Below are 13193 nucleotides of genomic sequence, written 5' to 3' on the forward strand. Positions count from 1 at the left end.
CGAGTCTTCCTAAAAAAAAAAAAAATATCAGGATCAAGGGCTGGTGAGATGAGCACAAATCATCCAAATTTCCTGTTAAAGCTTGTGGGACGCTCACAGTGTAGCACTGCACAGCAGTAAAAATGACTCAGTCACAGCCGCATGAGGTAATGAACCTCAGTGAGCATGCCGGAAGAAGACATGGCGTCCCAGCTAGCCAAACCAACCAACCAACCAACCAACCAACAAAGTCCAGTTCCAGGGGCTCTGGTGTTCTCTTCTAACAGCCGTGAGCACTGCACACATGTGGTATACAGACATACAATCAGACAAAACATTCACAAAACATAAAGGTCGGAGGGGGTGGGGGTGGGGGTGGGGGTGGGGGTGGTTGAGCGAGTCCAAGCACACCAGTCTGAAGAAGGATGGTAAGGAAAGGCAGGCAAAGAATCACTTCAGAAAAGCTGCTTAGAGAACGCCATCTTACCAAGCCAAGTTCTCCAAGTTCTTCAGAAGACCGGAAGCCAGAACTTGGGGTTTGTAGTTTTCCCCAGCATTCGTCAGAGAACTTCAGCCTAATTCTACCTGAACCTCATCTTCAAAATAAAGTTCATGGCTCCTTTTAGTCCTAGAGTCCCATCTGAGGGGAGGCGAGGGGAAGGAGTCTAGGGCTGAGGGGCTGCCACTTCCTGGGGTCAACAAATACAGAGACATACAAGGTGACAATGACAAACACGGCTTTCATGCACGAGCTCACAGAACACAAACAGGAAAGGAAGGTCCGGAACCTCTCCCACATTCAGTGGCCTACCCCGAATCTGCAGGAGCTGTGGATCTTCGGATACAGGGGGAAGAAAGGAACCATTAGGACTTCCAAGCACCAGAGATACAAAGGATGCCCCAGTGGCTGCTGATCGCTGCGCTTGAGGAGTCGGGCAGAGACTGTTGCTGGGACACGAGGCCCAGGAGAGACTCTAGTGTTCTTTCTGATGGCTTTCTTTGGATCCTTTCTCCACCTCACTTTTTAATATTTTCTTCTGCCTCGAAACTTATCTCCCCCCGACCCCCAAGACAGGGATTTTCTGTGTAGCCCTGGCTATTCTGGAACTTACTCTGTAGAGCAGGATGTATTAGAACTCAGAGACCTGCCTTCCTCTGCCTCTGACTCCTGAGTGCTGGGATTAAAGGGGCCATCATCGCCCAACACACATAATTTAATAATATGTTCTGAAGCTGCCTTGAAGGTCACAGTTTTAGAGACAAAAGACAACAGCTGCTTGGTCTTGCAAAACACAACACAACAATACAACACAACACAAGACAGTGTGTGAAGAGACCCCTCTACTTCTATCTTCAGGATCCATCAATGCTACACCCTCGGAACATCTCCAAGCAACCAGGAACAGAGCTGGCCAAGAAGGGTTCTCCAGATGGTCTGACCTCAAGAACTGGTAGTGTGACCAGCAGCAATGGCTGCCTTGTTTCCTGTTCCTCGGAAATGTCTTCAAGGTTCTTAGAGACCCAAATGAAATCAAGCAGTCTCATATGGCGACTACAGGGAAATTCCTTACGGTGGGGCATGCAGAGGGCTAGACGTGCATCACTCCTTAAAGCCTTACCACAAGTCTGCGCTGCACTAAAGGTGGCAGCGGTTGTTCAGCTAAAGCCACTTCCTGATGTTCAGGACCCAGCCTCTGGTTCGTGGGAAGGAGACCTGGGAGGCTATGGGGCTCCTCACATCTACTGTAAGCATCTGCACTGGAGCTGACTTGGTATGCGCAGGGCTCACAGCTGTGCTAAAGTCAATAATCCATGGGACCCATATAGGTCTCTGGGACATGGGACCCATACAGGTCTCTGTGGCTCTCTGAGCCACACCCAGGAGTCTGTTTCCTGAGCTTCTCTGCATAGATTCAGGACGCTGTGGCCCTACAAGGGCTCACCTCATACCCACTCTCTCAATCCTCTGGGAAAACTGGGGGAGTCAGGTCGTTTTCATTGGGGTGGCCCCAAAGGGCCAGTGAGATGGTTTAGCTGCTAAAGGCAGTTGCTGCTAAGCCTGAGAATCGGAGTTCAAACCCTGGAACTCACACAGTGGGGAGAGGAAATGGGCTCCTGCACATAGCCCTGACCTCTATGCTCCCCACCCCCAGACACATGACATTTAAAGAGTGCCTGGGGACTGCTCAGTGGTTACGAGCACTTCATGCTCTTTCAGAGGACCACAGCTCAGTTCCTAGTACCAACGCGGTGGCTCGCAACGTTCTTAATTCACAACACCCTCTCTCTTTTAGTCTCTAGTGGGCAACACATGAAGGCAAAACACACATGTACAGTAAAAATTAAAAACAAACAAACAAACAAACAAAAAAACACAACCAACTTTCTATATTTAAAAAAAGGATCTTGAAATTAAAACTAAGCTGTTTCAGACCCGACAGGGTTGTGGCCTCCCTACCTGGGAGGCAGCACAGGGCACTAAGTGGGAAGAACTCTGTCTGCCTCTTCTCCCAGGTCTGTGAGCACGTGCTCCGCTAGATGGAATCTCTCTCATATAGATATCTGTTGTATTAGGAATGGAATCTCATGGGTGTCAGGGGGGCACTCTGACATCATTTCCAGCCATTCTGTAGCACCCCTGCTGGGATTCCCCCCAGGAAAAGCAATAGAAGAAGCAGGCAGGGCGCAGAGGTGAGCAGTGACCGCGAGGGGCTGCATCCCGAGCACGCTACGGCCCGGCAAATGTAAAGATAAGCAGCTTTCCGATGTCTAAGGATGGGCCAATCTTGGAGGTTATTGAGTAAAAAGTCAACACGGCCGAGTCAATTACACTATTGACAGATGCTCTTACGGGGAGGTTTCCCATCATAATTATATGCAAAGGAACCCAGCAAATACAAGCTGTGTAACGATCAGCTAATAAAAGTAACACTTCACCTATGTCAATAACAGTTTCAGACTCAAGACAAACAAACATGGCCTTTGCCACTCAGTAGAGAGGGGAAAAAAAATCCCTGAAAGACAAATATTTTCACTTAAGTTGGGAAGTGCTTAGAATTACGTAGAAAACCTGTCACACAAAGGAGAGGCGGACCCTGGCCTGTAGTGGGTGCTAGTGACTCTCCTAGGTGAACATTGGAACACCTGCAGGACCCTCAGGCACACACTGTCCTGTGCACCTGCAGGAGACATTCAGGACTCCATTCTTCACTGGACTGTTTATTTCTCAAGCGCAGGTGAATTTAGGTTCAAGTGGCAGGTGGCCGAACTTAAATTTTATGATGAAAGGGAGTGAGAAGAAGATTTCTCTCCCAGTCACACATCTTACTGAGTCTCAGGCAATGTAGAATCTGTAAATGTGCACACAGCTGCATACTCACTGTGGTGCCTGTGGTCACCCTAAAAGAGGCCAGGAACCACAAGCAAATGTCCCCAGGATGACAGAGCCTAGTACACCCCCCCCCCCAACAACTTCTTTTGGAAATCTGAGGAGATTGGGCAGGCACAAGGCCATATTTGGACAATATTCTGCGCGCGCGCGTGTGTGTGCGTGTGTGCGTGCGTGCGTGCGTCTGTGTGTGTGTGTGAGAGATGATAACCAGTCAGCTTCCCCACCATGATGGACTGTGTCCACTCTGGAACTATGACAAAATAAAACCTTTCTGCCCTAAGTTATATTATGACGACAACAACAGAAAAGAAAATAACACAAGGTGAGCATGACCCAGGTGTGGGGGGGAAAAGAAAGAAAGAAAGAAAGAAAGAAAGGAAGGAAGGAAGGAAGGAAGGAAGGAAGGAAGGAAGAAAGAAAGAAAGAAAGAAAGAAAGAAAGAAAGAAAGAAAGAAAGAAAGAAAGAAAGAAAGGGCAGCTGAGGGGAGGGTCTTCAGCAAGCAAGCAGCTCACGTGATTGGTCAGCTGAGAAAGACTCAGTCCCACCCCCAGCATCAAGCCCCTGAGAAGAGAAAATACACACAAGGCTACAGGCCAAAAGGGCCACAGCGGAAGCACGTGGCGGTGGCCACTTCTGGGAAAGTGTTCTGAAGGAATCTGAACGCTGAGGGAAGTCTACAGAAGGCACCACAAAAGTAAGGCATACAGGTCATGCACTATTTGCCTGTGCTGGTCAGTATTGGCTGCCAACTTGGCAGAACCCAGAAGACCTAGGAGACAGGCCCTTTGGCTTGCCTCTGGGGAATATCTCACAGGGTAAGGAGAAAGGTCGTCCGCAGTAGGTAGGACTGTTCTTTGGGCAGGGGGTGTTGGGCTGTGTATACGGAGAACGTTGAGCTGACCGACAGGAGGCATTCTCTATTCCCTGCATGCATCCTGACTGTGCTGTGATCAGTTGCTTCGAGCTCCTATTGCTCTGATCGCCCTCCCAGCATGGACCTTAACCGTAACCTTAACCTTAACCACCAGCCTTTCCCCCTACATTGCTTTGGTCGGGATATTTTATTGCAGCAATATGAAAAAAACTAAGATGCCCTTGAACACACTTAGCTCAAGGAGAGAGGCAGGAGGGGTGATACGGAAGGAGGGAGTCATGGAAAGAGCTCCTGGGAGTCTTGGTTTAGGAAACTGGTAAGGTAGTGACTGATACATGAGGAAGAGAACAAGGAGACTGTCTCGCTGCATGTGAGGGCTCTAAGCCAGAGGTGGACCGGACCCCTGGGGTTGCTGATGGAGATGAGGAGAAGGACGGAGGAAAGAAATCACCCAAAGAAGAGCTCAGTGTCCCCTGACCTGACGCTCAGTGACTGGGAAACGACACCCGCGCTGTTCATATACCTCTTACCAAATCACATTTCACATGCAATTTTGCATGTTTTACTGCACCCCCTCCATGTAGACATAAAGTCTCACAGATGAGGGAACTAAGGCGGGTCCAGAGAGATGAGACGCCATCGCAGGGTCACAGGATGGGAAGGGATGGTCCAGTGCCCAGTCAACAACTGCTCACCCTTGCCTTCTAGCTGATTTTGCCCTGTTAACTTAAGAAAACCCTTAGCTGTATCCTGTCTGCTCACCCGGGAGGACGATGAGGGGGCGTTTGGACGGGTGTGCTGCCCTTTGCTCTCTAACCCCAGGCAATAGAGGGATGGTTTCCCCACTACCCAGACAGGTTCCGCCCAGCAAGCTCTTCTCTTACCTTATGGCTGCCGTCATCCCAATGGGAGTGATTGGTAACGGCCGGACACCAGGAAACAGCCCTCGACTCAGAACCCTCGCTCCATTTTGTATCACTCCTGGAGAAACTAGAAAAGCAAAAGGAGAAAAAAAAAAAAGACACATCAGGAGTGAATTCAAATGTAAAGAAGTTAGCAACTCTGAAAGAGAGAAAAGAAGGGCAGAACATATATGTGTGCAAGCATGCGCGTGCACGTGCGCGCACACACACAAGGGGAAGGAGTGCAGAGAACAAGACAGAAAGAAAGAAAGACAATGTGCAAGCAGAGTCATCAATAGCTTACAAATTATTAATACTTCTATTAAAAAAGAATCAATCAAACACGAGTTTAAAGTATAAAAGAAGAAAAACAAACAGACAGACATCCGGGCTGGGAATAGAAGGCTCAGTGGTTAAGAGTGCTTGCTCTATGAGCACAGAGACCACACAGTATGAATTCTTAGCAGTAGGGTAATGCACAGGGCTGAGAGCTCACTGGCAACCAGCCTAGCCCAGCGAACTTCTGATTCAGCAGGAGACTCCTTCTCAGGGCAGCAAGGTGGACAGTGACAGAGGAAGACTCAATGGCCTGGAGGGTGCACAGGCACACCTGCCTGAATAGTCACCTGTTCAAAACACATGGCACACACGCACGCACGCACGCTCACACAAAATAGAACAAAACGGGATTTCCTACATCTATTAGTAAAATCTCTTATATTTGGTCTTTCCCCAAGAACATTTAAAGTCACCAAGATTACAATGGGCCTGCAGGTGACCTAATGATTAAACGATGACACTTCTCATGCCTGCTTTGGTTAAAGTTGGGAATATCTATTTATTTGTCCTTCATCCAAAATGGGAGGGGGGGAAGAAAGCAGCTTTAAAACAAAACCACAGTCAAATCCTTATCTGAAAGACTGCCTCTCCACATTACAAGCTCACCCAGGGATTTGCCTTTCCTGGGGTTGCCTGGAGGGGTGGGCTGAGCACAAACCCTGGCTTCTGTATAATCGGGGCCTGTCCGTCTTCCCGCATGGCCCTCTCCGGCATTCCTTCTCCTGGTGCTTCTACTATATACACTCTAACAACTTTCCACTAGTGACCATAAGATCTTGTGTGGCAGGCCATTCCCTGACCGTGACCCCAAGAATTTACATTCCGGGGAGTCCTGGACATCTGACCTTCCCTCGCCTCCTAAATAGTAGCTTCCACTAGACAGCTTCTCTAGCTCATGCTGCACTTACAGGGACCGGCCACGAGTCTGTGGGACCCGGGGAGCCTTGTGGATAGATTATGAGGCCCCTACCTTACTTCTTGTGTGACACTGTGGAAATCCCCAAATGTTTATTCTGCTCTCTAAAGAATATTCTAGACCTCTTCTGCTCCCTGTAATCCTGGCACATGCTGAAGAGAAGTGGATAAATAGAGCCCTTTCAAACAAGCAACAATGAAATACTAGAAAATTATACATTTAAAAATGAAAACCAGTCTTGATGTCAAAATTTAAAACCCATGTTATTTGCAAACAATACTTTTATGAGACAAATTGCTAACACACTCATGTTTCATAATTTTGAGGTCTCTAAGAGTATGTTTTCAGGATTGAGAATATTGCTCAGTTGGCAGAATGCTTGTCTACTCCACAAAGCCCTGGGCTTGGTCGCCAGCACCCTGTAAACCAGCAGGTGTTGTAACCCCAGCATGCAGGAGGCACAGGCGGGGAGATCAGGAATTCAGTAGAGCTATCCTCAGCTACATGGTGTTTCAGGAGGGGGTTTTGAAATTGCTTCATGTAGGGTAAACATCCACTCTTGAATATGAAATAATTCCTACAAATTGTATTATTAGGTGTGTGTACACAGTGCCTGTGTGTGGCTTACATGCCAGGATACGGTTCCTCCGTGGGGGCGTACACGCCAGGACACGAGTGGAAGTTGGAGGATGTCTCTGTGGAATCCGTTCTCACCTTCCAATTTTATGTGGGCTCTGGGGATCAAACTCAGGTTACCAGGTTGGCACAGCAAACACCTTTGCCAGCTGAGATGTCCTGCCTGCCTGAATATAGACTTCTTTAATAGGCTGTCCATTACTTTGGGCTTTCCGTAATTCTTGCTAATGAATTTTTGACATTTCTCTTCTAGGTTTATACAAGGTTCTTGTTAGAAGGTCTTCCAAAAGAAGGATGAAGGCTTAGACTGCCGTTCTTGCCCAAGTCAGTCCCACAGCACAGCCCTGTGTTCAGAAACATCCCTAGTCTCGCACTGTAGCTAATCAATGTGTAAGGCACAGTCAGAACAAACTCATTGCCAAGCAGCAGCCTAACTTCAGAGGACCGGTGAGGTTACTGGAGACAGGAGGATAACTAGTCACCCTAAGAATGCGGGTAGTGTTGCAATATTCAGCTAGTTACTCCATGAGGATGCAGTGTCCGAAAGCTTAATTACCTGATTTATATTATCTGATACCAAGGCTTTGTATAAAATTGCTTGAATTAAGGCAGTGTGAGACTCTTTTGAGTATCGCCATTTACACCACAGGGACAAAATGGAACCTAGAAAACAGACTCACACTTAGTATGGCCAAGTGAGCTTTGACAAAGGTAGGTATCAAGGCAGCAGAGTGTTAGGAAGTATCACAGCACGGGATTAACCCTTTGGGATAAAAACAAACCTTGACCCTTACCGGATACTGCACGTGAAGATTAATCATAAATGGATTTATAGTTTACAATGGGAAGAGACAGGTTCAGGAGAACTCAGAATTGCAGCTACCTGCTGTAGTCTACTGAGTGTGTATGGGCTTTTGTCAGCTGTCTGGAGACTGCGGGAGAGGGGTTCGAAGACTTCTGATGGCATTCCCAAAGTCATTGGATGAGCTTAATGCTGACACTGTGGGCGTCTCACTGTGGCTCTCACGGAGAACAGTAAATGGATCGGATACAATGGGCCACGTCACAAAAGAACTTAAATCCTGAAAATCTGTACCATGATTCTAACCATTGTCAGTAATTAGTGTCTTCCTCTGAGTCAGGGTAACTATAGTTAAATCGGAGAGAGAGACTGGGTGTGCGTGTGTGAAGAAATGCTAGGGTAAGTTCTAAGGTTGGTGTGGGGGTTATCGCCGCACAGATGGAGATGCCTGATGCCAAGTATAGGTGCCCTGAGGACTTGTTATGGGGAGCGCTGTCTGCACTGGACCTCGAAGGCAGAAAAGCAGCCCGCATACTCAGAAACGGTAAAAATAAATGCACTGCGTGCAAAAGGAAACGAAGAACATGGTCTTTGCTGCAGGAGGCCATCCCACTGTGGTAGTTTGAATAAGTAATGCCCTCCAGAGGCTCATGCATTTGAACACTTGACACTGTGTGTAGAGAAGGTGTAGCCTTGCTGGAGGCGGGCTCTGAGAGTGAACAGCCTGGCTCTGCTTTCCAGCCGACCCTCTGCTCTGTGCTTGTGATGGAAGGTGTGACTTTTCGGCTTCTGGCCACCGTCCCATCACAATGGACTCATCCCTCTGGAACCTTCTCCTCCTTGAGTTATTTTGGTCATGGTGTTTCATCCTAGCAGCAACAGAGAAGCAGCTAAGGAATGCAGGCACACTGGGACTTTACCCAGAGCAGCAGTCCGGAGCAGGAAAGTGGCCTGCAAGGAGGTGGCTAGGAACGCCAGGTCTGTGCCCCACTTCTGCCAGTTAATTGCTTTGTCTCTGAAGCAAGCTATGTCAACTCAAGTAAGCCAGGGATGTTTCACCCCCTGCAAGTGGTGTTCCCACCAAAGTGATCTTGCAGGGGAGGTTTACTGAGGTTAGAGACGCACTCATATCTAGGAAATGCGTGAGAGTCGGTATCATCGTCAGACCCACGTTCAACAGAAGAACCCCGAGGCACTGTGCCTCCCCAACCTCAGGTCAGCTGAAAACCCACAAAAGGGAACAAGACGAAAGCTAGACTGAGCTAGGCCTGAGCTGCGTTCCTGGTGACCGAGTGGCTAGGACAGCAATGACGACAGCAATGACGGCTCCTGTGATAATTTGGTTCCCAGGTACATACTGTCAGCATCACCCCTGGAAGGGAAGTGGGCCAATGGGAGTCACAGGGCACACTCATGTGGTCATGAGTCACCCGCCAATGAGGAGGACCCACGGTCAGAGGCCCATGCCCCATATGCACAGTTCTCTGCCTGAACGTCCAGACACTTCACACACCAGGACACTTCGGCAGGAAGGGAAAACAGGAAGAAACTGGCTCCAGCAAACACCTATTGGAGGCCAGGCTTTGGAGATACTCCTGACCCACTGTGCAGAGTCTAAGAAGGGCTCTGTGTAGCATGGCATCAGATAACACTGGGTATCCCACCCTAGTCAGGTGGCACAAACACACCTTGTAGGGTTGTTCTGAGGATTACATAAGGAAGGCTATGAAAACTGCTTAGCCTAGGGGCTGGTGATGTGTGCTTTAATGTCAACTCTGCTCCCATTATCCTTCAAGCAGCCCACATCACCTCTCCAGAAACTCCAGTGAATTATCTCTAAGGCACACGGTTTAATGGGGGAAATTCAATTCTTTCCAGTCTACTATGCCTTTGGTAGCTAGCCCTAACCCTACATACACATCTTCCCAATTAATGTGCTGTATTCATTTCAAAGCAACCTGGCAGCAGTAGCAGATGTGTGCCTGAGATTTGAAACTGCCTGGGAACGTTTACGTAAGGTGGCTCACCCTCTGAACCCAGCCCTCCTTCTCAGGGGAGCTGCTGAGTCTGGCCTCCAGTCCCTGCCATTTCTTGGTTTTCCTCACTGGCAGCACACTCCAGACTGAGATGGTGAGCATGCATGTGCCCGCTCACTGGCTGCCAAGAGCCAGCTGTGACACTTAAGTGTGCCTCCATCTCTTCTCCTTTCTGTCCCCACCCGCAAGTGTCAGGAATGAGGTCTCTGGAAACTGGCACAGCCAGTTCACAATGGCTCTGTGGAAAAAGGCATTGAGAGCCGTCTCCTTTTCCACTGAACACTAGGCAGGAATATGAGCCCAGTCGCCTGCCCTTAGCCTAAAATTAGCATCTTTCTTTCCCTTCTGTACTGGCTGGTTTTGTGTGTCAACTTGACACAAGCTAGAGTCATCAGAGAGGAAGGAGCCTCAGTTGAGGAAATGCCTCCATGAGATCCAGCTGTAAGGCATTGTCTTAATTAATGATCAATGGGGGAGGCCCAAGCCCATGGTAGGTGGCGCCATCCTTGGGCTGTTGGTCCTGGAGCTCTATAAGAAAGCAGGCTGAGCAAGCCACATGAAGCAAGCCAGTAAGCAGCACCCCTCTATGGCCCCTGCATCAGCTCCTGCCTCCAGGTTCTAGCCCAGCTTGAGTTTCTACCTGACTTCCTCCAATGATGGACTATGACCTGGACAAATAAACCCCTTCTTCCCAACTTGCTTTTTGTTTGTGGTGTTTCATTACAGCAATGGAAACCCTGACTAAGACCCCTTCTCTCACTATGCACCTCCTGAAAAAAAAAAATCAATACATTCAAAGACCAACACAACCCATCACCTCACGTTCTGAGATGGAGTTAGGAGGCAGCTCAGTCAAATACTAAAGAAAATACACATTTGAAGGCAACTTCTAACTCTGTGTGCTCAGTAGAAGAGGTCTAAGCATCCCTTTCTGGTCGACAGCATTCCCATCTTTTCTCCCAGCAACCCGGGAGAAGAGAACGGTTGCTGGAGCCACTGCACAGGCTTCAGCACCAGACTCCCCAGCACTTACTGGTTTTCTTAAATGTCTCCAAGGCCTTCTCAAATCAGCTAGACTGTGACACTCACACCTGGCCAGGGAGAAGCAGCATGGATCAGTGCATACTCGATGGCCATTGAGCTAGGGATTGCTTGTCCCTGCCCCCCTAGCACCAGAATTACAGGCATGTATTCCCTAACCCCAAACCCCACGTCTGGGACTCAGGTGCTCACACAAGTACTACTGACGGAGCCACTTTCCAGGGTCTAAAGCTCATTTCTGTTCTGAAAGGTCCGAGGCATAAAACAAACATTCCTGCACACTGTGCTGGCCATCAGCACTTCACCTGCCTCGCTCTTTGATATGCATCTCCCTTAGTCTTTGCAAGGTCTAAAATTAACCTCAGCAGGGAGCTTGCAGCTCTGCCATTGGAGGGCAGCCCTGGCTAACACTATGAGAGGCCATAAGTAGAGCAGCAGGCCATTCCTGCCATCATTCCTCCCCTGAAGGCACCCTTTCCACCTGCTTGCTTGGAAGCAGGCTGGGGAAGGGCTGTCACGGCAGGCAGGGCAGGCAGGGCACAACCTGTTTCCTGTGGTCTTTCTTCTGTGGAGCCCTATATAAAGGACATATACCCCGGTTCCAGACAGCATTCCCCACCCCTCTTGGTCCATTCTGCTGTTTTGTTTATTATTGAGAGTTCCGTCTCTGGGAAAATTCCAACCAAGGATTATATAAGCCTTTGGAGATGGCTTATGGTGACCTAGTTTCTCCACAGGGGTTAAAGATGATTCATAAGGATTGTCAAGGGAGCTACTAGGCAGGTGATTCAGGAGATGCGAGCAGCTGAGATCCGTCTACACCACCACGTTTTAGGGAGAGACTGGAGTAGGTGGATAGATTTTGATTTCAGAAGGTAAGATGAGTAGACAGCCATGCTCTTGGCTGTTCTGGAAGTGGCATTTTGCGCGCGATGGCCCTTCTTGCAGAATGTATCCCACACACTGAGTGACACCAGGGGCACGAACTGTTAGAAGCCAAGGCTTTAATTAACTGTGCCTCTCTGCAAATTGCAGTAGACAACTGAAACAAGAGGGGGTGACCCTCGGGACTGCAGTCCGACCCCTGCAGGGGGCACAGGGCTCCTGGGTTCTCACTAGCGTCTCAGGCAGACTCTTTTCTAAAACTCACTGAGCATTAGAGACAGTGTGCTGGCCCTGGCTTAGACTTTCGGATGCCAAACAGGGAAGAAATCTAAGGGGCTGCCACTTGGTGACCTGAAGTGCAGTGGCTACAAAGCACAATGACAAAGCGGGGTGGGGGGAGCCCTTTCTAGCAACCAAGCTAGCCTGTTAATTGCCAGGACTGAACAGTGCCAGGAGAGGAGGTGGGTAGCTTGCCACTCAGAGGGGCAGCTCAGGGGTGAAGCAGGAAGCTATAAATAGCAAGGCGCGAGGAGGCTCTATAAACAGAGCCTGGTCACAGCACCCAGCCCCAGGGAAGAGAGCAGCAGAAAACATATGGGGTTCTCAGAAGCCAGGCTGGCCAGCTCCTGACCATGGGAAAAGGTCTGTGTGAACCCACAGAGAGAGGGACACACAACCACGAGCTTCACTATGCACGCTGCCAGTTCTCCATCATGGAGGCTGGCTGTTGCCTTTATACATTTACTGAGGATTCATACCTAGGCCTGGGGCAACAGTAGCAGGGTGGGAGACAGCATCGTCATCATTCTGGCTCTGTATGATTTCTCCCTTTAGGGATCGAGGCACTGCCTCCAATCTCAAGGCAATAGACCAGCAACGTTGCCAGGCAGTAGTGGTACGCATCTTCAATCCCAGCACTTGGGAGGCCGAGGAAGGCTGACCTCTGAGTTTGAGGCCAGCCTGGGCTATAGAGCAAGCTCCAGGACAGCTACATAGGGAAACCCAGTCTTGCAAAACCACTCCCAACCCCAACCGGGCAATGTAGAGGAAAATAAAGCTATAGTTGGAATGGGCTAAAAAGACCTGTGGATATACTTCCCTCTGGTTGTGTCCACTAGGAGATGATGGATTTGACATGATCCCTAACTATGGCACGGTTCCAATCTTTAGGGGCTCTGCAGCCTGCCACTGACTGTGCTTACACTTGACCTCCAGATGGGAAGGCAGATATGAAGCCAGTGTCCACGCTCTTCTTGTTCTCAGTCCCCACTGCTGTTCCTGTCTCTGAGTGTGTCCTCTGGTGACCTTCATGGGCATCCCAGTGGTGCCTGCCAGGACCCTGGAGAGCCTTCTTGGCCTGGGCCCTCGAGAAGGGTGTGGCTACACTTTCA

The 13193-nt window shown here is 49.2% G+C and overlaps 1 protein-coding gene across 13 annotated transcripts in view; it reads right to left on the reverse strand.

Moving 5' to 3' along the window:
* The window catches only part of Foxn3 (forkhead box N3), a 373587-nt gene that overhangs the window by 14251 nt on the left and 346143 nt on the right, over positions 1–13193 (reverse strand). For all 13 annotated transcript variants that reach the window (XM_006516239.4, XM_030246927.1, XM_006516232.4 and 10 more), the window contains one exon: positions 5130–5235. In XM_006516239.4, the coding sequence (XP_006516302.1) occupies positions 5130–5235 (106 nt within the window). The remainder of the gene's footprint in view (positions 1–5129; positions 5236–13193) is intronic.

Source organism: Mus musculus, chromosome 12 (genome assembly GCF_000001635.26).
Source record: "Mus musculus strain C57BL/6J chromosome 12, GRCm38.p6 C57BL/6J".
NCBI lineage: Eukaryota > Metazoa > Chordata > Mammalia > Rodentia > Muridae > Mus > Mus musculus.